Consider the following 25,920-nt stretch of genomic DNA (forward strand, 5'->3'; position numbering starts at 1 on the left):
CCTCGAATAGTCCAGGGGAAGTAGATGAAGCAGGTATCATTCCCATTTTTCAGCCATGGGAAACAGAGGCACACGGTGCCAAAGTAACTTGCTTCCAGTCTTACAGCCAAAGACTGAGAAGCTGGGTTTAGAAGCCAAGTCTCCTGGCCCTCAGTTCAGTATTTTCAACCCTTTCACCTCCACAGACCACTGCTGCATGTGACGTGGTTGGTCTCTGTTATGGTTTCATGTAAATCTCTATCCTTCTTCAGCAATGTCCATTTTATGCTACACCGTTTACCTAACTGATGAAAATAAATATCCTGCTCTGTATCTAATTCTAGCAAGGCTACGCTGTTATTGTAACCAAAACGACAAAAACAAACATATATAATACATAAATCCCACAAGCAAGTGGATGGGTTATTGCGGAACTTCCTAAACTTTTGCTCGAAAGTTCTTTAGTGTCTTTTTTTTTTTTTAAGTCTTTAGCAAGCAGAGTTTTCTAATATTGTTTGCTATTGGGGAAAACTGAGTTTTGAGAAAGAGGCAAGAAAAAGCAGTGTAAAGATGAAACACCATCGAGAAGAACCAGCTTGAGAGTCCAATTACTTTCATTCCAAAGTTCTAAGTGTGCAAATAACACACTCTGCATATTAATGCAAATGGCCAAACAAGAGGCATACAAATAGACACCCTCTTCGGTCCTGACTTTTCTAGGTCTTACTACCTGCCCTTGCATACCCAGCCCAACAAACCTCACTGCGTACCTACACACTACTTGCAAGGGAATCACTGGGAGAGTTTGGCACATGCAGACTGCCATCAGTTGGTCACAACTAAGTCTTAAACCAGCATGCTAAAATACATCTTACTGTAGATGGCATGTTGTTCAAGGTATTTATCATTGATCTGGAGTCACTTTTTCGATGACAAAAGGGGTTCAGTGACGTGAAAGGCTCACTTAATATTATCCTCACATTAAAGCATGATGCCTCTGTGGCCAACTGAAAACATTTCCAGACCAGTCTATGTGACTTCTGCACTTTTCTCAAGTCGAATTTGTTTCCATGTTTTAGTTTCCTCTCCCCCCCCACCTTCTTGCCTTCCAACTGTTTCTGCCCCTAAAGAATCGATTTCATTTGCTGTATTCTCTTCCTCCCTTTTCTCCAATGTGCTCACCATATATTGCTAGAAGCTTCCTGTTCCTCTCTTTTGTTCTGACTTTTTCACATGCGTTTTCCCCTTCCCATCCCTTATTAGGCCTACACCACTTTATCTCATTTTGGTTTTCTCCTTTCACTCAAAATACATGTATATCCATGACTTACAGAGCAGCTCATTTCCAGAAAACTTGAACATACGTTTTTGTAGGTCGGTTTACTCATTCTGCAAATATTTGCTGAGTACCTCCAACACGTCAGCCATTAGATCGAGTGCCAAGGATTGAAACACACACGAGTAATGACCAGTATCTACCTTAGGGACATCACAGAGCGTACAGTGAAGGACACGAGGGCACATTAAGCCTGTAGGTTCCACACTGGAAACAGGAACAAGCTGCCGTGAGGAGGAGACAAGAGCCTCTCCCAGGTTGGTGGGAAGGAGGACATGAGAATGTTAGGAAGGCTTTACGAAGGAGATGTCAGAAGTGGATCTTTGAAAGGCGAGCTGAACTTTAGTAGGTTGAAAGTGAAAAGGCTAGGGGTAAGATACACAAAAAAAGCCTAGAAAGAAGGCACGAATGAGCCAAGGCAAAGGTAAAGTGCTTGACTATTTAGAGAAGGCTAGCCAATTTGGTGTGAGTGAAACAAGAGGTGATGGGGGGCGGCGGATGAGTCTGGAATGGTACAGCGGGCCAGACCATGAAAGCAAACTGGTGATCTTACCCTGAAGGAAACGGGGGTACAATTAGCTCTTAAAAAAAATTTCTGGTATTAACGTGGTAGTACTGAGTCGAAGGAAGAACATGTATAAGGAAAGTTGTAAGGAGTCTACTGCCAGAGCCCAAGTTAAATGAGAGCTTGAATCTAAGGCCAAAAGGAAAGGAAGTGATGGATAAGGAGTATTTTGGCAGTTACGAAAAACAGATTTTGGTAACAGTTGAGGTGAAAGGAGAAAACAGGAGTCAAATGCAATTCATGACTTGTAGAGGTGGCGGGTGATGCCAAAAAATCAGATCTACAGTTGGAAGCAGAGGTCAGCTTTCACCTTGGAGAGTAATGGGATGGAGGTAATGTTCTAGATGCACTGAAGTGTATATGGAATATGCAAACAGATACCAATAAGCAGCAAATATTGGGGCTGGACCTTCAGTTTGAGGATACACAGGTGTACCTTAGAGCTGTAATACAGTGACGGTTGAAGCCCTAAATACAGGAGACAAACTAGAGGCGCTTGTTCTGAAATTCTTGCAGTTTTCGGTGTTTTTTTTTTTTTATAAAGGGATATCTGTATTGACTGATAATACCAGATATTATAAGATCAGTAAAAGGGGGGCACCTGGGTGGCTCAGTCAGTTAAGCATCCGACTCGATTTCGGCTCAGGTCACAATCTCACGATTCATGGGTTCGAGCCCCACATTGGGCTCTGCACTGACAGCACAGAGCCTGCTTGGGATTCTCTCTCCTCTCTCTCTGCCCCTCCACCACTCATGCTCTATCTCTCAAATAAATACACTTAAAATAAAAAACTCGGGGCGCCTGAGTGGCTCAGTCAGTTAAGCATCCAACTTCAGCTCAGGTCATAATCTCGCGGTTCATGAGTTTGAGCCCCGCGTCAGGCTCTGTGCTGACAGCTCAGAGCCTGGAGACTGCTTCAGATTCTGTGTCTCCCTCTCTCTCTGCTCTTCCCCAGCTCATGTTTCTCTCCTTCAAAAATAAATATTAAAAAAAAAAATAAAATTAAAAAAATCAGTAAAAGGTAAAATAAACTAAGGTCCGAAAATAGAGTCAATAGAAGTTGATTTTGAAGCTCTCAATTACAGAAGCAAAGTTGGAGCATTACATTAACTCCTAAGCAAAAACAGCATCTAGGGAAGCGAAGTAAAATGGAATATAAAGTGAGGGGAAACTAGGGGGAGGCAGAGAACGGGTAAAGGACATAGAAGAAAAGAGGAGGTTTGCTTTTTGAAAATCATTTTGCTGACCTTTAAGTAAATCAGATGTAGAAAAATGGTAAATTAACATTGAGATCAAGTGAAAAAGGAGCAAATAAAGTAAGATGTATAAAAAACAAGGATGAAAAAGAGCAAACAAGAACACAAGAGCCAGAAATATCAAAAAGTTGTAAAGGGAAACAGAGAAGTAAATTAAAAAAAAAAAATTAAAAATCTAATCTAAAATATGGATTCAGTTACAGCACTTGAAATCAACTTAGTTAGGAGTGATTAAATTGCTTGAGACAGTTTTATACTGTTGGGTCAACCATGTAAGAACAGGATGTTAACTCAATTTGTCCATTCTATTTCAAACTATGTCATACATGCTCCAAAATTTTCTTTGGGTACCTTTACAGTACACCTGTACAACCGTGCTCTCTGCCTTTTTGCTGAGCTGTCTGCAGACAACCTGATGGGCTCTCGGTTCTGCTAAATACACCAACCAAAAGCCTTAATCGTGTGGCCACCAACATTCAAGCCCTTAGTTATGAAAACTCCCAAGATAGGAATTTAAATTAGGAGATGTTTTCTTATACATGATTCTTAAATACTGTGTATGAGAAAAGATTCTCCATTTGTTTTAATTTGCTTTTGCAAGACTTCCTAGTGACAAGTAGAGAATAGACAATTTGAGATCCTTAAATGTGATTTTGAGGAACTAAGACCAAAGTTTTAAAATTTTTCTATAGAACCAGATCCCTGAATGTATTACAGGAAAATATTCGATAGAATTGGGGGGGGGGGCGGTTTACAGAATTTTTCAAGAATACATCTCATTCACAAAGTTAGTTCAAACTGTAGAATTCTTCCAAGTCACCATAGCTGGACAGTTTTCAAGGCTTCTGGGTACTTACCTTTGAATTCCACTCCTACGTATCTGAGTACTTAACTGGGGATCATAGACCACTACATCGCGAACAGGCTTTGTGGGGCTCTTGAATACTCATTGTATGAATGCATGAATTCACATACACTGAACATTTCTCTGGGGTAAAGGCACATACCTTTCATTAGGTTTTCAAGATTTCCCAGAAAGCTTAATAACCACTAGACATTTAAATGAACAGATGTACAATGTGCCCCAAATATTACTACACTTTAACATTTGTGAGATTTCCTAATAAAAGCATGTTATGAAGTTCAGTGCCCTAACTACTACTTTGTAAAAGTAGTCCGCCACCTTCAGTCCCTAGGGCGCACAACCCTCAACCTGCTGTGACCTGACGTCTGCCCCACTCCTCTGAATGACCTCTGCCTGTATGACAAAGTTCCATAACTCTAAAATTCAACATCTCCTTCTGGAAAACAAAATACATTTTTGGAACTTATTTTGATCTCTTGATTGGACAGCAGAGTGGAGAAAAGCACAGAGTCTGGAGCCAAACTGACGAGGTTCGTATCTCAGCTGCGTCCCGTTCTAGCTCTGCAACATCGGGCGAATCACTTAGCTCTTCTGTGAGTCAGAGAAGCAGCCTTTGTAAAGTTTCTTCATTCGTATGGTGTAAACAGTACTTGCTTCAAAATGTGAATGTGAGATCTAAGAAAACATTGTCTGTATTACTTATTTGGTACCTGGGATAACTCTTTTCTTGAAAATGGCTTGAAACCCGTCTCCTAGGTCTCACTCTACCGTTGCTGCCTCCTCAGTTTCATCTCCCTACTTTCAGGCTCAGCCCGAACAGCTCTCTCGTACTTGGGCCAGAATGATCATCCGAAACCCTAAATCTGATGCCATCTCTTGTCACTGACGTTAGTGTACTATAAACTCATTAAGCGTGGTAGATGTATCTCTTTATTACAGTGACCAGTCTAGTTCTTCCTTCCTCAAGGCTCAAGTGCCCAAACTCACCCAAGGAGTTGGGTTGAAGCAACAGAATTACAATCCCCAAAATGGGCCTCACTCTTTTACTCATGACTTTGCACAAGCTATTGACTCTTTCTGGAATACCTTATTCTTCTTCCCTTACAACACTCCTTCCCAAAGTAGGGTGTCCTTTCTTAATGTGCCCCCACTAGCCCTAGACAGTACTTATTACATTCTATTTTAGATGCCTGTTTAGATGCTGATACACTTCATCTAGTCAGATCCTCCCACTACCTCCAATAAAGAACAGAAGCGGAAGCCCTATTACGATAGTCTTGTTCTCTCATTTTTCAACCGTCGTAACATTAAACCACTTTCTCATTCCTTTCATCATTCTGCCCCCTTCTCATTTTTCAATTAACCACTGGGTTTTGGTAGAAATGTACCCAGAGAGATATGTGTACATAAAATAACTAGATAACAAAACTTCACACTTCAGGGAACATTCTAGAAGTATTTATTTCATTGCTGACCACTTGGTTGCTGCATGCAACTCTCAACAATGAGCTGCCGCTCTCCACTCCTATAGAAGAACCAGATGCTATGGTACCACTACTTGGGTTTTCAGACTGTCAGGCTTTTATTACCAACATCGTTACTTTAGGGACAAGCCTTTTAGGGACTTAAAAGCACTTATTCTCTATAAAAAGTAACTTCATGTTTCATGCACATACTCCAATTGGCAGATTTAGGTCCAAAATGGAAAAAAAAAAAAATTTATTCTAGTTCTGTAAATTATCAGGAATTTACAAGCCACTTCTTGTTCTAAGGAAATAGGGTTTTGTTTTGTTTTTTACCTCTATCAGGAATCAGGACAGTAGCTTTGATGATCCCTTAGTTATAAAACTGTTTACTAGTTAAAGTTCTCTCCAAAGATGTAAAGAAAAGAAGTTGGCTCATTTTCCTGTACAACTGAAAGAAACATGTGCAGTATGTGTAAGTTATAGTTTATACTGTAGACCCTTGTGACAATATTTAAAAGGCCTATTCTCCCCATTTAAAAAATTCTACCTCGGAAGGTAAAAGGAAATCCCCATTATCCCTGAGCAAAAAGGGAAAAATCATAGGTACTTTTATTTGTTAATAGAAGCCACTGTAAATGAGTTATCTATCTCTAGAACATTCTCAGAGAATTTACATAAACTGAAGAAAGTACGAGGTGTTCTCGGAGACTTTCTCAGATGAATGTATCTAGTTGTTTGAGTAGTTGCTGTGTAAAAATTTAAATTGAACTACGTGGCTGAACATTTTCCATTTTGAAATTTGAGAATATCCTGAGAGGATGCTTATGGGACATGAAAACTACTGGGTGCGGAGGAATTTTTAAAGTGTCAGCAGGAGGAAACGAGAGGGAGGAAACTACAGTGGAGAAAAAGGGGGCAGGACAAAGCTGTAGTGATGAGCTGGGCCTTTCTTCCCATTAAGTCAGGGGTTTCTGATTATCCGTATGTTATATTTACTCTTATATTAATATAAACGAGATGCTGAAAAATACAATTAAGAATGTCCCAAACTAAATTTAAGTCTTTTAAGGAGTAAATGACAGAAAACATTTTAGCTTCTTAATCAAGGAGTGCTATAATATAATATCAAGGCATCTTAATATAATTCGTTTAACCCTAAAGCAGTTGTGCAATAAGCAAAATATCATAAAAGGGAAACAACAAAGGCTAACTTCCTACAGGGGCCGACAGACAAGATCTTCGCAGCACAACAATTAACCTTCACAGAGTGGAGTCTTGTTTACAAGGCCCTCAAAAACTCAAGATTACTGAAAGTCACAAATGTCACCAACAAAAGGAATGTTGATCAGACAGAGTCAGAAAACTTCCCAAAGGGCTGCCTTTTCTGAAGGAATTTCAGACTGTTGCTAGCACAGGTTGGCTAAGCCAGATCTCACTGATGGCTCCATTAGAAAAGAAAATGCCCCGCTCAGTGCTGTTTTAAAAATGTAAAAACACTGGGAGGGGAAAAAACAAAAGAAAACAATCTACTGTTCCCTAGCATACACAGCTCAGCACCCAGAGAAAGTCTCTGCCCCCAAAAGAGACTTTCTACAAAGGGGGTAAGCTTCATTAAATGAGGTGTAACATTTCGTTTTCAGGACATGTCTTTTCTTGCAAGGTCCTTAGAGGCAGAAGTTCCACTTGGAATTCTAATACACATCTCTGTGAGCTCAGCTTCCTGAAAACACACACCTGCCGGGTTCTAGGTTCACCCTTGCCAGTGACTGGATTCACTACTTCACAGCCACCAGAATCGCACATACACTATTAACATGATGAAAAACACAGCTACCGCTGCAAGTTTGGCATAAGTGGAACGCATGTTCAAGTACTTCGCATCCTGGCGGTATTTCTTGGACAGACTGGACAAATTGTTAGCCTTTGAATCCAATGCTGTTGAAGAGGAAAAAAGGAAAATGTTAATTAGTCACTGAAGTATTTTGTCTAATGTATTAAGACATAAAAATAACTTAAATGAGTGGCACTATGCCAAACAACCACGATGCTTATTTCATTTTTATTTTAAAGGTTAGGTTGTATATACTGATTAATCCATGATCCTGATGCACTGTAAAATCCACAATGCATTTTAAAGTTATCAGACCAGGGGCGCCTGGGTGGCTCAGTCGGTTGGGCGTCCAACTTCAGCTCAGGTCATGATCTCAGCGTTCGTGGGTTCGAGCCCCATGTCGGGCTCTGTGTTGACAGCTTGAAGCCTGGAGCCTGCTTGAGATTCTGTGTCTCCATCTTGCTCTCTGCCCCTCCCCCACTTGCACTCTGTCTCTCTCTCAAAAATAAATAAAGATTAAAAAAAATTATCAGACCAAATTATGTTCAGATTCTTGAGACTGTATAGCGAGGTGGTTAAGAGTACTGGCTCTGACCTCAGAGTCTTTGGTTTAAATCTCAGCTGCACCAGCCATGTGACATTGGTCAATTCACTGAGCCTCTACTAAAACCCAGTTTCATCATCTACATAAAGTGAGGATAATAACACTAACTGTATCACAGGATTGTAAGTACATGAGAATGCCTGTGAAGTGAACACGATGCCTGTATATGATAAGACTGATAAATGCTGGCTGATAATAATCATCTCATCATCTTTTAATGGTCTAAATCTTATTCTCTCATATTTTGAAAAAAATGATAATCCATGTAAGATAAGACTCAGTAACCAGAAAACTCAATGAACCACAAACTGAGTACTGAGCTGTATCTCAAAGTTGACCGCTCCCAAATTCCCAAGATTCTCCACTGGTAAAGACTATTATGATTCTACCAGAAATTATGTTTCAACAGACACAGGAAAGTTGTCTTGTAACTAAAACATAATCACAGGTGCTAGGAAGCCACCAACACCTACCAAATTAAGCTTTTTAGAACCTTTTACCAAGTTTTGTTTTTCTAAAAGGACATTTGTAATGCTGTTATAACTGTTAGCTGAGCACTTAGAGAAACAGCCAGAGAGACACAAGCTAGACTGGACTAAAATACATGACATATTTTAATAATAAAAACAAATTCTTGGTGTGACATAAATGAATTTTGGTCATTTTACTTCTTTAAATTTTTTTAAAGAGACTATTTTGCAACACGAATTTGTTTGTTCTTTAGAGAATACTTTTGGAATATTTGGAGTTGCTTAACAGAGACTGAATTGGTTGAGAAATGTGGTATTACTTAATGACACAGCCATGACAGCCACTTGTAAATTAGCAATTTGTTCTGTAAGAAAAACACTTAGTCACACAAGAAAACAGTTAGGAGATGAGAAATAACCATGACAATGCTGCGAGGAATTTTTCCAGCCAGTCTACTAAACTGGACACTTCACTGGACTGAGGTTTTTAACTACTGTGTCTATTGCTATATCCCCAGCGCCCAGAACAGGGTCTGGCAATACTCAGTGCTCAAAAAATAAATATTTGCTAAGCGGATCTAAACCTGCTGAGAATAACTGGGCAGCGGAACAAATATCACGTCGTATGAAATAAGCACTAGTAAGAGAATTCCTGCTTCTCCCCCACTTACTCTTTGTCTCTCTCAAAAATAAACATTAAAAAAAATTTTTTTAAAGATTACAACTGTACAGTTGACCCTTAAACAACATGGGTTTGAACTGTGCGAGTTCCACTTATACATGGATTTTTTATAGAATACTGTAGATGTATTTTCTCATCCTTATGATTTTCTTAATAACATTTTTTCTCTAACTTACATTATTGTAATACAGTATGCAATATGTGTACCATACAAAATAACATGTTAATTGACTGTCTATGTTATTATGGGTAAGGCTTCCAGTCAACAGTTGGCTATTAGTCGTTAAGTTTTTGGGAAGTCAAAAGTTCTATGTGGAGTCCCTGACCCCCACGCTGTTCAAAGGTCTAATGTCTTCTTTTTCAATCAGCACATCAGCTTTGTAGTAACCAGCAAAGCACAAGAGGATCCTTTTACACTTTTGGTAAACTGACCAATATACAAATTTTGGATTTAAGAAAAAGTCTTGTGCTGGTCTATTTTATCCCAGGTAGAAACTAAGTCTGTTATGATGAAAATTTACAGTCTCACTCACCCAAAATTTGATGCTTAAAGAGTGAAGCTACATGCTGGGACAACTGCTGACTACTGACATAAAGGTTACAATCTGCAGTTCATAATAAAGGAAAACCCATTTACTCATGTATGTCATAGGTAAGTTCAAGACATACTCATGGAGGCATCTATTTGTGATCCTTACTGTGAAAGAAATAAAAGAAGTATATGAAATATATAAACACTACCTTTACGAGTACATTAAATACATGGGTAACATTGAAACATTAGGTAAATATATACATATATATATATGGTTCTCTTTTTTTTTTAAGGCAAATTAGGTAAGTAAGTACACACGTACACACACCCATTATGTGCTAAAAAAAAAAAAAAAAAAAAAAAAAAAAAGAACCATTACACAGCTAAGTGCCTTAGGAGTTTAAAGGACAAAAGAGATTAACATGACGTGGGCTATCAGGACCTGGGAAGGCTTCTTTGAAGAGGAGGCTCGGCTCGTACCTAGATCTTAAGAACAGGTCCAGGATGGTGAGGAAGCTGACCTGGCTGAAGCAGAATGTCTGTGAACTAGAGAGCATGAAAGAAATCTGCAATCTCCTTATCTTCCGTTACAGAGAACACAGTGCCTTGCACATGACAAGCACTCAGCAAGAACAAAAAGTAAGTTGAAACCAGACTAGATCGTATCTTGTAGTCACAGATTTTAAGTTTTCAGCAGAGGAATGCCTTGATGAAAATGGCATTTTATAACATTTGATCTGGCAGCAATAAAGTCTCCCAAAGTGGCTAGTCAGGAAACCACTGCAGTAAATCTTTGACAATTTCCTCTCATTCTTCTTTTCATTTCCCTTAATTTATGTAAGAGATTCTGTAAATATTTGCTTAATGTTGTAAATATCTTGGTAGAAGTAATTGCTTCTGACATGGAATAGGACCTTCACACTGTTCCAACTCAACAAAAACTAATCATGCTGGGAAAAAACATATCATATACAAAGTTTTGTAATGTAAGCTATGTCTCTTGATGGTATTTATTTATTTATTTATTTAATGAGAGAGAGAGAATGAATGAATGAATGAATCCCAAGGCGGGGCTCAGGCTCACCCGAGGCAGGGCTCAAACTCATGAACCATGAGACCATGACCTGAGCCAAAATCAGATGCTTAACCAACTAAGCCACACCCAGTCACCCCTAATGTAATCTATTTCTGAGAGATGAATTCTTAACAGTACTAGATAGAGTGACAGTGAAAAAGGTAACCCAAAATAAGCTATCGTTACCTGTGGACTGAGAAGCGCCCTACAGGACTCTTAATGTTTTACATACCTGAGAGTGCTTCTCCCCGTTGTAACACTTCTTCAATATTGGCCACCATGATCCTCTGTACATCCTGCAGTTCAGTGTTGATGGAGCCTAGGTTTCTCCGAGCACGGCTGTCAATGTAAAGCTTCTTGGTTTTCTGAATGTAGGTATCTAGAATAATGAAGAAAAGTGACCATTAACAACCTTGCCCATCAAAGTACTGGAGTAGGGATAGGATAACCGAGCTCTTGAATGAACATCAAAGTTTGAGTTTTGATGTTTTCATTTGTAAAATGTGAAGACAGATGACCATTCAGGAGAAATGTCCTCTGCACACCTTCAAATTTGAAGTCTTTGCTATCAGGTTCCTTATAGAAAGTAAGACCCTAGACTATAGTAAGCCTTTCCTGAAAGCAGATTATTTTCAAACCATGCCCTGAGGATCCTCAGCGTTTTAGTACTTAACTCTATATTCCTGAAAAGGATCCTGACAACAATCTAGCATCACTACAGGTTCTGTCATTAAAAGTAGGGGGGAAACATGGTCTTAAAGTATTTTCTTTAACATGGAGTGCCTGGGTGGCTCAGTAGGTTAAGTTTCCAACTTTGGCTCAAGTCATGATCTCACAGTTTGTCGGGCTGTGTGCTGACAGCTCACAGTGTGGAGCCTGTTTCGGATTCTGTGTCTCCCTCTCTCTCTGCCCCTCCCCTCCTCGCTCGCTCTCTCTCTCTGTCTCTCTCAAAAATAAATAAACATTAAAAAAAATTTTTTTAAGTATTTTCTTTAACATACATTCCTAATTTCACTCTGTTCTTAAACTTCAGGTAAAGCAAACATGTGGCAGGGAGTTTCCCAAAATACCACTATAAACTGCAGCTATCATGTTTAGACCATGTCTGCATTTCTCAAAACTATAAAAAGAATGACTTATTACTAAAGATTTTATTTTCAACTTTTGGCATTTTCTTAAGTGATATGTGCTGGATACCTTTCGTTTGCCTCTCTAGACCTCCTCTCCACCCTTCTGCACCATGCTTTTTGCCTTGGGCAGCTGACCTGAATGGACTACATCATGGGCTCCTGGTTCGGGGGGGGGGGGGGGCTTCCAGGTTAGGTTCGACCAATGGGGGAGCCCCAAGAGTAGGGCAGGAAAGCAGGTAGTGATGTCAGGGTATTTGTTCCCCGAACCCCCCTCCCCCCACCCCCCCACCAAGAAGTCATCCTGGGCTGGCAGCATCCCTCCAGCAAGAGTAACTCCTCCTCTCAAGACGGCCTTCTCTATAAATTTTGTCCTTTGCAGTTTCAGAAACTGCTCCTTTCTCTTATCCCTTCAGGCCTGGGGATGGAAACAATTACTGTGTAACTGATCTCAGGTTACTGTACCTGCAGTTCACCTAAAACCCATTCATATATAATCCTTTAAGCTAATTTGAGTGTATCAACTATTTCTCGTGTGACCTTGATGTAGCAGTCTTACTGGTTTCTTGGTTTTACTGGACCTCTATTATCTTCAAAAATAAAATCTGAAAAACCAGACATTATAAAAATTATCACTTGGAGAGTTTGTAGTTATGAAATACTGGAGCGTTTCCCTAAAATTTTCCTTATTTCTAAAAAGTAAGATGACCAGTTAGCTAGCAAAATGGAAATACTTCAGAAATTCAGAAACAGTAAAACCAATTTCTTTTAACTAAAAATATCAGTAATATAATCTAATCATACTTATTCTCACTTCCTCTAGAGTACCCAAAACATTTCTGTTGATTTATTGCCATCAGATACTTTACCAGTGATGAGTCTTTCTATAATTATTATACAAATATGGACACCCATGCTCACTATTTCTGCAGGTAGTAAATGCTGTCCCCCAATGCCATACCTCTTCCAGTAATTTTTTTTAACTAGAGGATTAAAAGAAACAAAATGTCATTCTGATTTCTATATTCGGACCTCCAGGAAATGAACCTTTCTGTGACTGTGCGTATGTGTGTGTGGTTTGGGGGAAAGAACTCAGCTACTACATGCCAACCAAATAGATCTTTAGGCACAGTTCTTGACTCTGACGAAGAATCAATCCAAATCACAAAAAGGGAAAAGGGTAACAAATTCTAAGGAAAAGACTCAAAGACCACAGAAAATTACTTGTGAGAAGCAACTTTCATTCATTCAAAAGCACAGAGGTGGAAAGGAAAAGACAGAACCCAAAACTTAAGTAGGTAAACATCAGAAAAAAATGTGTCAAAACTAATCAGTGTAACAAACAGCTTCTCCAAACTGTTTGCTCTCTTGATACAGAGATGAGGAGAAAACTTACCAAACTCAATAAAGGAATAGGGCCTAGACACAGTCGGCACCTTCTTCCCATGCTGTTCATCGAATTCTGAGTGCAAATCTTCCAGGTAGGCAAAAGCCAATTTCTTAGGAAAGGCAGCTTCACACAAAACCAAATAACAAACTCCCTGCTCAATAATGTAGCTGGAGAGACACAAAAAAAGAAGAGAAAAAGTTGTCTGTAGAATAACAATACCTCCAACAATTTGAAGCAGACTCTTCGTGCCCTACAGACTTTTGAACATATTCTAGCCTAAGCCCTTTGAAGCTAACTAAATCTGAAAATCAATTGCAAACCACAAATTCTTGGAATCAGAAAGCAAACATCTTCCCATTATGAGAATTATATTCCAAAAGAAGTACTTAAACATGTTTACAATTGTTTATTATATAATCCAGGTAAAATATCATAATACCTAAGACTTTTTCTTGAAAACTCAAGAGTTGTGACTCCATCTACCTTTTTTAAAATTTATCCATTTTTGAGAGAGAGAGTGTGCATGCCTGCATGCAGAGAAGGGACAGGGAGGGGCAGAGAGAAAGGGAGAAAGAGAATCTCAAGCAGGCTCTGCACTGTCAGCATGGAGCCCAATGCAGGGCTCAAACCCACAACCCATGAGATCATGACCTAAGCCGAAACCAAGAGAAGGACACCCAACCAACTGAGCCACCCAGACACCCCCATCTAACCTTTGATTACGTATGGAAATTAGTATATACATATTTAAACTCTTTCTAGCCTTAAGAAAAACAGTGGAAATGGAAACTTTTGTGGATACTTCATAGTTGGAAGTTAATGCCACAATGTTTACTGGGTACAGATAATGACCTTAAGATAAATAATATTCCCTAATTTCCAGGCCGGAACTTTGTATCAACTGTCCAATACAAGAAATTATCCAATAACAGAACTGACTTCCTCCTATAAGAGGTGCTCCCTGGCACTCTGGAAGGGGCTATATGGCTAACGTGTCTGAGATGTCTCAGAAAGAGATTAGGTTAACTCTGTGATTTTCAATGTCTCTTTAGCCACAGGACTCTTTGTTTCAGCAATAATTATATTCAGAAGATCAATATGCACACGAAATAAAATCAGGTCATTAGTTTAAGTAGGACTTCAAGGGCCCAAAGCATTACACATACCCCTATACCTACCCTTGCTATGTGGCTCCTAAGGCATCCTAGGACCCCACAGAGCATAGCTTATAGTGTATTATATGACCTCTCAGGCCCCTTAAAATGATGATGATGGTGGTGATGATAATGATACTGATGTGTTTGGGCATCTAAATCAACTGGTCTCCTTATCTTTAGTCTAGACCATCTTCTAAACTACAAGTTTTATATAACCATATAAATATAACCATATTATTCTGCTTAAAAACTCTCAGGGTTCTCTAATACCTATAAAATAAAATCATACTCCTTGGTATAGTATTTGTGGCCTCCAAAGCAGGTGTGGGCCACATTCCATCATACACCCAATATGCCAAACAGCATGCTGCTCTCCAAGTTTAGGTTCTTTCAAGTCCTCATAGATTTCTGCTTATATTTCTCTGTATTCTCCCTCCCTCTATCCCCTTTCCCCAAACTTGCTCCCTACAAATGGGAATTTATTGCTTCCTTCGCTCTACTCCCAAAGCATGTCATTTATAAATGAATTACAGCACTTCTTGCCCTCAGGTATAAAGTTTAGTTGTCTGTATATGTGTTTCTCTCTGCTAATAAGATAGAGGCAGAACTTAATATACGGTCTGGTAAAGAATAAATCTTTAAAATATAACTCTTAGATTGAAATAAAGGATGAGATGAAATTATAAAGGAACCCAACAAGAGAAAACCTCTTTTCAATTCCATTAGGAATTCAATTCCATTCCCTAGATCTTTTGTTCCTAATCCATGATAGAAATAAAGATACTATATATAATTATACATATAATTAAGTGTCTATATTTTTTGATGTTGAAAATTAGATTTATAGAAAATGTTTCATATACTACATTCTTTTTTTTTTTTTAATTTTTTTTTTAACGTTTACTTATTTTTGACAGAGAGAGAGTGAGAGCAGGGGAGGGGCAGAGAGAGGGAGACACAGAATCTGAAGCAGGCTCCAGGCTCTGAGCTGTCAGCACAGCTGGGGGGACAGAGCCCAACACGGGGCTCGAACTCACAAACTGTGAGATCATAATCTGAGACGAAGTTGGACACTTAACCAACTGAGTCACCCAGACGCCCCACGTCCACTACATTCTTAACCAATAAGCCAGGGTTTTGTTTCGATTTTAGTTTTGTATATTGCTTGTTTCTGATGAGTGGAAAATTTTCCCCTCCCTTTAAAAAGGTTAAACAAGGCAGGTCCTTCCCAGGTCTATATTATCTTAGCATCTGAGGTCCTAAAATAGCAAGGATTATTTAGCTAATCCTTTTTTATTTTCCTCTGATCTTCCTGTCCTCTCTTTTTTAATCCTTTCTGTTTTAATCACCCTCAAACTTGACATGTATTAAACATTTAATACCAATTACTTGCAGGAATTATTTGAGCCCTTTCTCAGTTATATGCACTAATTACCACTGATTGTGATGCTCTAAAATTATCTTTTATAATTTTCCTTTTTCTAACAACTAACATTTACTGATATTCTCTCTGTGCCAGGCAAGATATTAAGAGATATAAATAGATTCCCTAATTATTCTCACAAACTATGACTATTTCCCCTATTTTATAGAGGAAACTAAGGCCCTAGAGAGGTATATGTGGGTTGTTCAAGGTTGTCTTGTTAGTAAATGTTTGAGCAAGAGTATTAACCTACAGACATCTGGCTCTAAGAAACTCCTAAAGCAAAAAATTAATCTATTATTGCACGATGGGTATAGCATTCATTAGACAGAGGATAAAACAGGTTAATTTACTGTATGCACAGGATAAAACAGTTAATTTATTGTATGCAAATTGAATAAACAAACCAAGATTTCAGTTTTGCAGAATTAGAGCCAGGGAAGTTCCTTCCATGAAGAGACTGTATTTTTAAAATATTCTTTACTTTTGAAAAATTGTTACCATTGTTCTCAGGTGTTACTTAAATTTACTGTATTTCATACTTAAATGATCACAAAGAAATAGGATTATACTCACTGGAAAGTCATGGCGCCAGCTTCCAAGGTACATCTGGTAGGGGACTGTTCATTCAATTTGCGAAAGAGTTGCTTAGCCTGACTCTGGTACTGTTGAAGGTCCCGGCCAGACTGAAAGAAGACACCTTCATTTAAGAATTTTCCACACAAAAAAACAGCCATAACAATTAGGGAGAAGCATTATATAATGAGAACACTATGTAAGTAAGGTCCTTCATTAAAGGTTAATAAAATACAGGGGCCCCTGGATGGCTCAGTCAGAAAAGCACGCGACTCTTGATCTCAAGGTGTTGAGTTTGAGCTCCACACTGAGTATAGAGATTAGTTAAATAAAGAATACTTAAGAAAAATTTAAAAAATCCAGGGGGCCTGGGCGACTCAGTTGTTTAAGCATCGGACTTCAGCTTGGGTCACAATCTTGCAGTTCACAAGTTTGATCCCCTCGTTGGGCTCTGTGCTGACAGCTTGGAGCCTGGAGCCTGCTTCAGATTCTGTGTCTCCCTCTCTCTCTGCCCCTCCCCCACCCTCTCAAAAATAAACATTAAAAAAATTTTTTTTAAAGAAAAATAAAAAAGGTTAATAAGATTCATTTTTTTAAAAAAATGCCCTACTTTTATTTTTATTTATGTATTTATTTTATTTTTTTTTTTCTAATTTTTTTAACGTTTATTTGTTTTTGAGACAGGGAGAGACAGAGCATGAACAGGGGAGGGTCAGAGAGAGGGAGACACAGAATCAGAAGCAGGCTCCAGGCTCTGAGCTGTCAGCACAGAGCCCGACGCGGGGCCAGAACTCACGGACCGCAAGATCATGACCTGAGCCGAAGTCGGCCGCCTAACCGACTGAGCCACCCAGGCGCCCCATAAATGCCCCACTTTTAGAGGAAAAAAGAAGATCAAACCCCTAGTTGTTCAAGAAAATCACGTTATTTGTACTTCTCAACTGCCTTTAAACCACTCTTAACTTTCAATCCAGTGTTCTTTCCACTGTTAGGTCAGTGGAAATGGGTCCTCCTAACCCCTTTCACTTGCACAATTATTGGTACGTAACTGCACAACATGTTCTATACTCAGGAGAAAATCCTGGGAACAACAGACTGGTGAATTTCATTTTTATCCTGGAATATCAAGCAAAATCTTCCACTAAGTGTTACAGTATTAGCATTTAAGCAAAACTAAATGTATGCACCCATCACTGCAAATTACTAAGAAGACTGTAACTCCAACTGGGTAAAAATGAACAAGAGTAAGGACCAAGATTGAAAAGTCAAATATTCTTTACTGAGTGAATAGATTTGGTTTCTGAGTTTGGAAAGAAAGAGATATATACATACAAAATGCAAATAACAATATTCAGATGATAGAATTACGGGTATATTTTCTTGAACAATTTTTAAATAGTTTAATAATTTTTTTTTATTTTTTTTAACGTTTATTTATTTTTTTGAGACAGAGAGAGACAGAGCATGAACAGGAGAGGAGCAGAGAGAGAGGGAGACACAGAATCCGACACAGGCTCCAGGCTCTGAGCTGTCAGCACAGAGCCCGACGCGGGGCTCGAACTCACGGACCGCGAGATCATGACCTGAGCCGAAGTCGGACGCTTAACCGACCAAGCCACCCAGGCGCCCCTGTTTAATAATTTTTTTAAAAAGGAAGGAAAAAAGCCTACTGAGAAATACCAGTGTCATCTCAAAAGGAAAACATCATACCTCATTCACCTATTCAATCCAAAAGGCAAAGAATGGAACGGAAAGCAAATATATATTATTTATTCATCCACATACAGGGGCAGGAGCTCACTTTTGCCATGTGATAGAAAGGAATTATTTTATTTTGGATTATTTATTTTGGATTAAACAATAGAACACAGTCTCTTCTTGACAGATGTTTAATAACTAAATGCTTAAATTTAAAAAGCATTTATTTGAGGTTCTCCCAAGGACTGGATCTGAGGTCTGACTTTTAAAAAGTGCAAAGTGAAATCTTAAAATTCTAGATAGTGAACCACTTAGCTAACAGTAAAAATAAGGAAGCAATGATAAAATTGTGAAAGTGGCAGATAAGCAAATGTACAAGTACAGGATCCTAAGCCATATGTAAATGACAAACTGGAGGGGCGCCTGGGTGGCTCAGTCGGTTAAGCGTCTGACTTCAGCTCAGGTCATGATCTCACGGTTCGTGAGTTTGAGCCCCACGTCAGACTCTGTGCTGACAGCTCAGAGCTTGGAGCCTGCTTTGGATTCTGTGTCTCCCTCTCTGTCTGTCCCTACCCCCCTCTCTCTCTCAAAAAAAAATAAACATTAAAAAAAATTTTTTAAAATAATAAACTGGAAATTTAAATATGAATAAGGAAGTAAATTAGCATGAAGTGAACCAGGAGAGTTAGGTAGAGTCCACTAGAAGTATCACTTTATCTTATTTAGCACTGTCCCTATGGCAATGATTTGTTATACTACTCTAAAGAAATATTTCTATATTAATATATATGTATGTATTTATGTATTAACAATACTAGACAATAATTAGCATAATATACATTAACATTATTATATTAATCAGTATCGCATATTTTTTTCATGACTGATCTGCTAGTAAAGGTGAGTGAAAACTACCATATGCTTTGAACTAGTGCACAATATCCCACATTCCCTAAATGAATGGTACTTGCCAAATTGTTTGCTTCACCAATGCCATTATATGTGGCATTTGGAAGAGATCTGACCCCACAGCAGTAGACAGAACAGATGTAAATAAAGTTGGAAATGTTACTAAAGTGCCAAGGAATAATATCCACATACATCAATGATTTTTCAACCTTGGCTTTACACTAGAATCACTTGGGGGTTGCACAAAAACTAATCAAGCCCTATCTCTACCTCCAAACCAATTAAATCAGTATCTCAGAGGTGGAACTCAGAAATTGGTGTTTTAAAAATAACCACAACCACAGATGTTAAGTAAAAATGTTTTTGACAACTAAAGGCAAAGGAACCAGGTGAAGAAATAAATGGCAGAAAAACTGTCAGTCAAATAAAGACTGCTATAAATCCTTTGACTTTATAAGAAGCATTGTAAACATCACTGCAACCAAAGAGAAAGAGACTAACCACTGTATGGACTACAAGAAACTATGGCCGAAAGCATGCTGCAGTTTCGGGGATCTATAATGACACTGAGATTACACAGAGATTGTGGCACGCCAACCAACATTTTACAGTGCTGGTTCCATCAGCATCACCGTTCCCTGAGAACACAACACGGGCGCAATCTTTCTGGTAGGTATTTTTGCAATATGTATTAGAAGTTACAAAATTTTACATATTGTTTTAGCCAACAATTCTGTATCTTTGAAGATATACATACACATCATATATGTTAAAACAAACAACTACAAATGTATATAAAAATAAAAAACAAATGTTCAGTAATTGGATAGAAAATTGGTTAAATAACATATTTATACAGTGGCATATTCATACAATGGAATATTATACAGCCATTAAAATGCTGTGTAATACTTAATGATATGAGAAGATACTCACTACACACTAAGTGAAAAAAAACTAGGTGGAAGTCTTACAGCATTACCCATTATTTAATTTTATACATATACACACACATACAGAGATTAAGGTTTTATGTTAAAATGTATACAATTTAAGTAAAGATTTTGGTAATAATCACCATTAACATTTTGGTCCTTTTGTTTTTCCTTTTTTACTGAATTTTCTACAATAAGCGCAGGCTAGTTTTGTAATGGGGAAAATTGTTCATTCACCCATTCCTGTTTATTGCATATGTGTACCCACAAATACATACAATTCTAGTCTGAACTTTAAGAAAGGCAAAATGGAACTGGAAGGAAAATTTTCAGAAATAGGCAAATTAATGAAACTAAATGAAAGCACTCACTTTCTGTCAGCCCCGGTTCTAAACACTTTACATAATTTAACTCTAATAAGCTTTACAACTACCCTATGAGGTGATTAGAATCATTACGCCCATTTTCTGTATGAGAAATCAAACTTGCCCAAGGACAAGAGGCCAATAAGAGGAGGGGTAAGAATCTGAAGCCAGGCAGTCTAGCTCTGGAGTCTGCGTTCCTAAACATGCGATAGCACCTCTACAATTAAAATTGCTTCGGTGATAGCAGATCCACTTTCTGGGTGATCTTACTATTTCATATTAAATCTAATTCATAGGAAATTCTCAGGAAACTGTGATCAGAACTGGCAGCTCTGATCTAGATCTCACAAAACAACATATTCACCACTGTACAGACAGAACCTCAGTTTGCTTTCAAGACTAAAGTCACAAAAGGCCCACAGCCTCCAGACTGCCTAAAAACAGATTAGATGTCCTCATTCTGTTTTCCACTTCATCTACAACAGACTTCATGAAGCTTATATACAGTATAATGGAAAGATGTGTTAGCAATCCGATAATGAAATGGATGTGAATGGACAATTTCTGAAACTAACCTGCAATAGTGTATTTAGGATTTGGTTCTATATATATATATAACATAACAGGTACAGGGTAGAAATTTCCCACACAATTACACTTTTTATTGCTATCACCTAGGACTGCTGAACAACTAACTATATCAAATGCCACCTTTTGTCTTTATAGGAATGTTTAGCTAAGCTCTTATCATTTTAAAATCCCTGTTGTACTTGGCTGGTCAAAGGCCAGCAGCACCAAGAACCAACCATTTTCCTCTAAAAGCAATTACAGTAAGGTGACTAATGAACCCTCAATAATTGGGGGAGCAATGCAGTTTAAAATGTACAACAGACTATCTGCTTTTTTGGTGCTCCCTGCTGAATACTTGGTTAGATCAAATATCGTCTTCAAGTCCACAGAGCTGGGGCAAAATGAAAGGGAAGAGAACACCTTCATTTTGAGGTAGAACACAAAGGTAGATGAAGAGATGCAAACATCCAAAAAGTAGAAACACACCAGAAAGGTAGAAAGAAAGGAAATAGAATATCAGAGAGTCTAGGTTTGAAAAGAAAAGTTCATCTCTCTACCGCCCTAGGCTGATACTTCTAGTTGAGCACAGAGGAAACAGTGGATGAGATACTCTGCCTACATCATTTTTTGAATTTTACTCTCCACTGTATTATCTGAATAACTGTTCACCTCCAGTAGTAAGGCAGCTTATACAGGACTAGCACTAGTAACATACGACATCTGTTATCAGTGTAAATAATTGAAAAAGAACATTGAATTACTTGGCCTGAACAATTAAAGTACTTGACTACAGAACTATTTGGCTGAGGGGTGCCTGGGTGGCTCAGTCGGTTAAGCTTCCGACTTCGGTTAAGCTTCTGACTTCAGCTGGGGTCATGATCTCGCGGTTCCTGAGTTCGAGTCCCATGCTGGGCTCTGTGCCAGCTCAGAGCCTGGAGCGTGCTTCGGATTCTATGTCTTCCTCTCTCTCTGCCCTTATCCCACTTGCACTCGGTCTCTCTCTCTTAAAAATAAACATTTAAAGAAATAAAAAGAAATAAAAACTATTTGGCTGAAATAGCCATTTCTTAAAAAGTTATTTTTAGACTCCTAAGAAGTAGATATATTATCAAAAAGTCTTAGAACATGGCTGTAAAGTGTACCAGTTAGGCACTAAGGCTCTGGTCTGAAGTCAGACAAATACTGATTAAAAACCAGTGGTTCTTGAGGCGCCTAAGTGGCTCCATCGGTTAAGCGTTCTCACTCTTGATTTCAGCTCAGGTCATGATGTTGTGGTTCATGGGTTTGAGCCCCGCATCAGACTCTGCATTGATGGTGCGGAGCCTGCTTAGGATTCTCTCTCTCTCTCTCTCTCTCTCTCTCTCTCTGCCCCTCCCCTGCTCTCTCTCTCAAAATAAATAACCATTAAAAAAAAACCAAAACAGTGGCTCTTAAGCCACTCTGGCTTAAGTGGCTCTTAAGCCAGGGTGACTCTGCCCTCCCACCCCCAGATCACATCTGACAATGTCCAGGAATATTACTCAATTGGAGGTGTGGAGGTGGCGGTAGTGCTATTGGCATCTAATAGGCAGAGGCCAGAGTTACTAGCATACATCCTACAATGCACAAGACCGTTTTGCACAACAAATAATTATCTGACCGAAAATATCAAGTGTTGATATTAAGAAACTGATGAAAAATTCCATTTTACTACTTATTCGCTATGTGGCTCATACAAAAAAACCTATCATCTCTATGCCTCAGAGCTTCCTTGCCTGTAAATGGGAAGAATACCACTAAACTATCCTAATATGATTGGTATGAAGATTGAATGAAATCAAATACTTGACAGGCTTCAGCACAGTGCTTGGCATGTAGTATGCATTCTATAAATGTTCCTTTTACTATTAACATAATAAAAATGAGTCTAAGACTCATAATGTAGATATTAAAAATCGGGGAAAGATTTTATCATTCAAAGCCTAAATTCCTAAAGGAAATAATTATGGAATTGCCATCACAAAAATATTCTTGTGGAAAATTTCTTTGTCAATTAAACAAAGTAATCCATCTTGGTAGACCAACACCTAATTTGGAATTAAGAAACACATAATAATACATCAATTACTTTTTCAATAAAGTATCAAGGCAGAGAGTAAGGAGCTACTAATATTAAGTAGACTTTCAAATTCACTTTGTATTCTTTGCCCACACTGAAATCTAATGCAATAAACTGAACAGACTCCTCCCTGGGAAAAACCATTTCTCAGTCAAACTACATATATACTTTAAGGAAAATTTCTCCACACTATCTCCCTTGCTCAAGTCACGTTCCTGCATTTATTTTAACAATTTCACTCCTTCTGCAGAGTGGTCCTAGAAAATTCTTAACAAATTGAGAGAAAAGAAAAATATTTCACAATTGAATATTAAGGGCACATTATATTTTTCAAATTTTATATAAATGATTAGACTTTGTCTTGCACAATAAATTGAAAATACTTCACTTAGCAGGATCTGCAATTTTGTGATCTGTATTGCTACTCTCCTAAAAGTGAAAATAAACATATTTCCAAGTCAAACCTAAAAAGGCATAAAACCAAATAGAAGCTTTCCTTATTACTAAACAACACTGTCAGCTGAGAAGTCATTTCTTCTGGGAAGACTTTCCTGATCTCCCAAAACCAACCTAGATACCTTTTCCATGTTCAACCACAGAGCTTTCTTCCTCTTCCATAGCAATTATACTATGTTATAATTGCTTATTTGTTTTCTGGCTTTTCCACTAAACTGTAAGCTCCATGAAAGTAGGGGCTGTGTCCTCTAACCTGTATAATCACCATGCTTGACACAGTTGATGTGCTTAATAAGGATTTTGGGGTTTTTTTCGTGAAAAATCCAACAGATATGTGCAAAATAATTTTCTAGAATTCATCTTTTTTTTAGGCCTTGAGTTTTTTTTTTAAAAAACTTAGGTTGTTCGAGAAAGTAAACTAAAATTGATCACTTTAAATAAATTACATAAATTTCATTTTCAGCCTCCCTTCTTCAGAGATCTCCCCACCTTGCTCCAGAAATCTGTCTCACACCAGAACCTTCCCTTGTGATTCTAAGGCACAAAGCTTACTTTTCAAGATATTTGAAGCTGTTGTTTTTAAATCAATTCAATACATTTTTTGAGCACTTATTAGCATAAAGCTGCTGCCGTAAAAGCTATGAGAAGCACAAAGATCATTAAGACCTGTCGACTGCCTCAGAGGAATCTCAATTTATTGAAAGACAAAAGAAAGTAGCAAAATAAAGGTACAAGGCGTTAACAGAAATACAACACAGAAGTTATAATCCCAATAGTAGGAATTTAGTAAGGCTTACTGGAGGAGGTGGGAATTGGACATAAACTTGAAAGAAAGTACTGTACTGAACTTCAAACAGGTGTCTATATGTGGCAATATTATCTCACCCACTTTCAAAAGATGTCATCAAGATAGGTCAAGGATCAAGTGCCACAGTGAAAGAGGTTGAAGAACTTGGGAGCTGATTTCTCCCAGGACCGGTTAGCCTCAACAGCAGCAGAAAAATAGAAATCTCGAATTTTACCAAAGTCTCTAAGAGTTACACAACACTGGGTGATCACAATCAGTCGAACCTATCCCTACGCCGGAGCGTCTTTCTATACAAAAAAACAGGAAAGGCAAAAATCTACCTCCGCCTTCAGGAAAGATTTCTTCTAACAAGTAGTTTCTCCACTGCCAAAAGATAAAAAGAGCAGTTCAGAGGGGTCGGGAGTGCACGGGAGGTCGCAAAGGTCGCCTGCGTTCTAAGAAGAAATCCGGTACTGAGAGCACAGAGCTCTGGCAGGGACTTGGGGGCGCGGGGATAGAACAGCTCACCTGTTCGTCCTCCTGCATCGAGGCGGCCAACGGGAGCCCGTCCGCCACCCGGGCGATCATCGTAAGCAACACCATCTTCACAGGCTTCGGGGACCCAACACTGGCCCGGCGGCCGCAGACGTTCTCCCGACTTCCTCCGCCGCGACTGCAGTTACACCTCTATCTGAGTTCCCGAAGATCCAGCTGCCTGCGTCTCCGCTTCCCGCTGAGGTGGCCGGAAACAAGCCTTGGTGCTCTTCACTACCGGTCCGCGGAATTGACTTCCCTCTGAGAACCGCAACCGCCAGAACACTGGTTCCGCAGTCTCTCCTTCCGTCTTCTAAGACCCCGTGCGCTTTTCTGGTTAGGGGCCTTGAATACGCCTTGACCCTTGACGGGGTATGGCACACAAATTAAAACAGAATTTTCTAGTTCCTGAAGTGCAGGAGGGGGCTGGGAAAGATGGGGGGAGTTTATGGGTACTTAGATGAAGAGTATATGTGAAAACACTTTTAAAATCAAGCTCTATGTTTTCATATTTTTCTGTTTTATATATTACATATTTTATACATAATATTTTCTGTATTCGTATATTTCTAGGCAGAGATTTTTGTCTGCTTGGGGTGTTTGTTTGTTTGTTTTGCTTGTTTTTGTTTATGCTGTATCCCCAGATCCTTGAACAGTTTCCAGTAAAAAATAAATATCTATTGTATCTGAAAAAAAAAAAAAATGACCAACTATGGGACCTCAGAAATCACCAAATCAGTCGCCCTTCCAAAAGCTGGGATCTCTACTACACCTGTTATCATAGGTGGCAGGATAGCCTTGCTAGAGCTTCTAGTAACTGGGCATTCACTCCCTTTTGGAATGATCTCTACAGAATTCTACTTGAGGAAGTGTTACCATCTCTCTTTTCTTTGGTGTCCCTATCTCTAAAATGGGGATATTATCTGCCTCTCAGGATTTTTGTGAACAATAGATGAAAGAATGTAGGTGCACAAGTTTCATAAAGAAAGAAGTTATACAAGTGTTGCATTTATTATTACTTATATTAATAACTACTCTTCATTAAGCATTTACAGTTGGTGTTTGCATTAATAGAAACAGAAAGTGCTTTAGAGATAAAAGTTATTTAGCCGAATAACCCAGTGAGATTGTTTAATATTAGGTTCCCCCTTTGTAGGTGGAGAAAATGCCTCAGAGAGTAACTTTTGCAAGGTGACACAGCTAGTAAAATTGGGAACAAAATTTGAGCTG

General features: G+C 38.6%; 1 protein-coding gene across 1 annotated transcript; it reads right to left on the reverse strand.

Moving 5' to 3' along the window:
• Nucleotides 1-5,444: 5,444 nt before the first annotated feature.
• Nucleotides 5,445-24,919, reverse strand: SEC22B (SEC22 homolog B, vesicle trafficking protein). The gene is made up of 5 exons (XM_007075690.3): nucleotides 24,685-24,919; nucleotides 16,339-16,448; nucleotides 13,189-13,349; nucleotides 10,898-11,044; nucleotides 5,445-7,403 (listed from the first exon to the last, which is right to left on the reverse strand). The coding sequence occupies exons 1-5, from the start codon at nucleotides 24,757-24,759 to the stop codon at nucleotides 7,249-7,251; spliced, it is 648 nt and encodes a 215-aa protein (XP_007075752.1). The 5' UTR covers nucleotides 24,760-24,919; the 3' UTR covers nucleotides 5,445-7,248.
• Between the last annotated feature and the right edge of the window lie 1,001 nt (nucleotides 24,920-25,920).

Source organism: Panthera tigris, chromosome C1 (assembly GCF_018350195.1).
Source record: "Panthera tigris isolate Pti1 chromosome C1, P.tigris_Pti1_mat1.1, whole genome shotgun sequence".
NCBI lineage: Eukaryota > Metazoa > Chordata > Mammalia > Carnivora > Felidae > Panthera > Panthera tigris.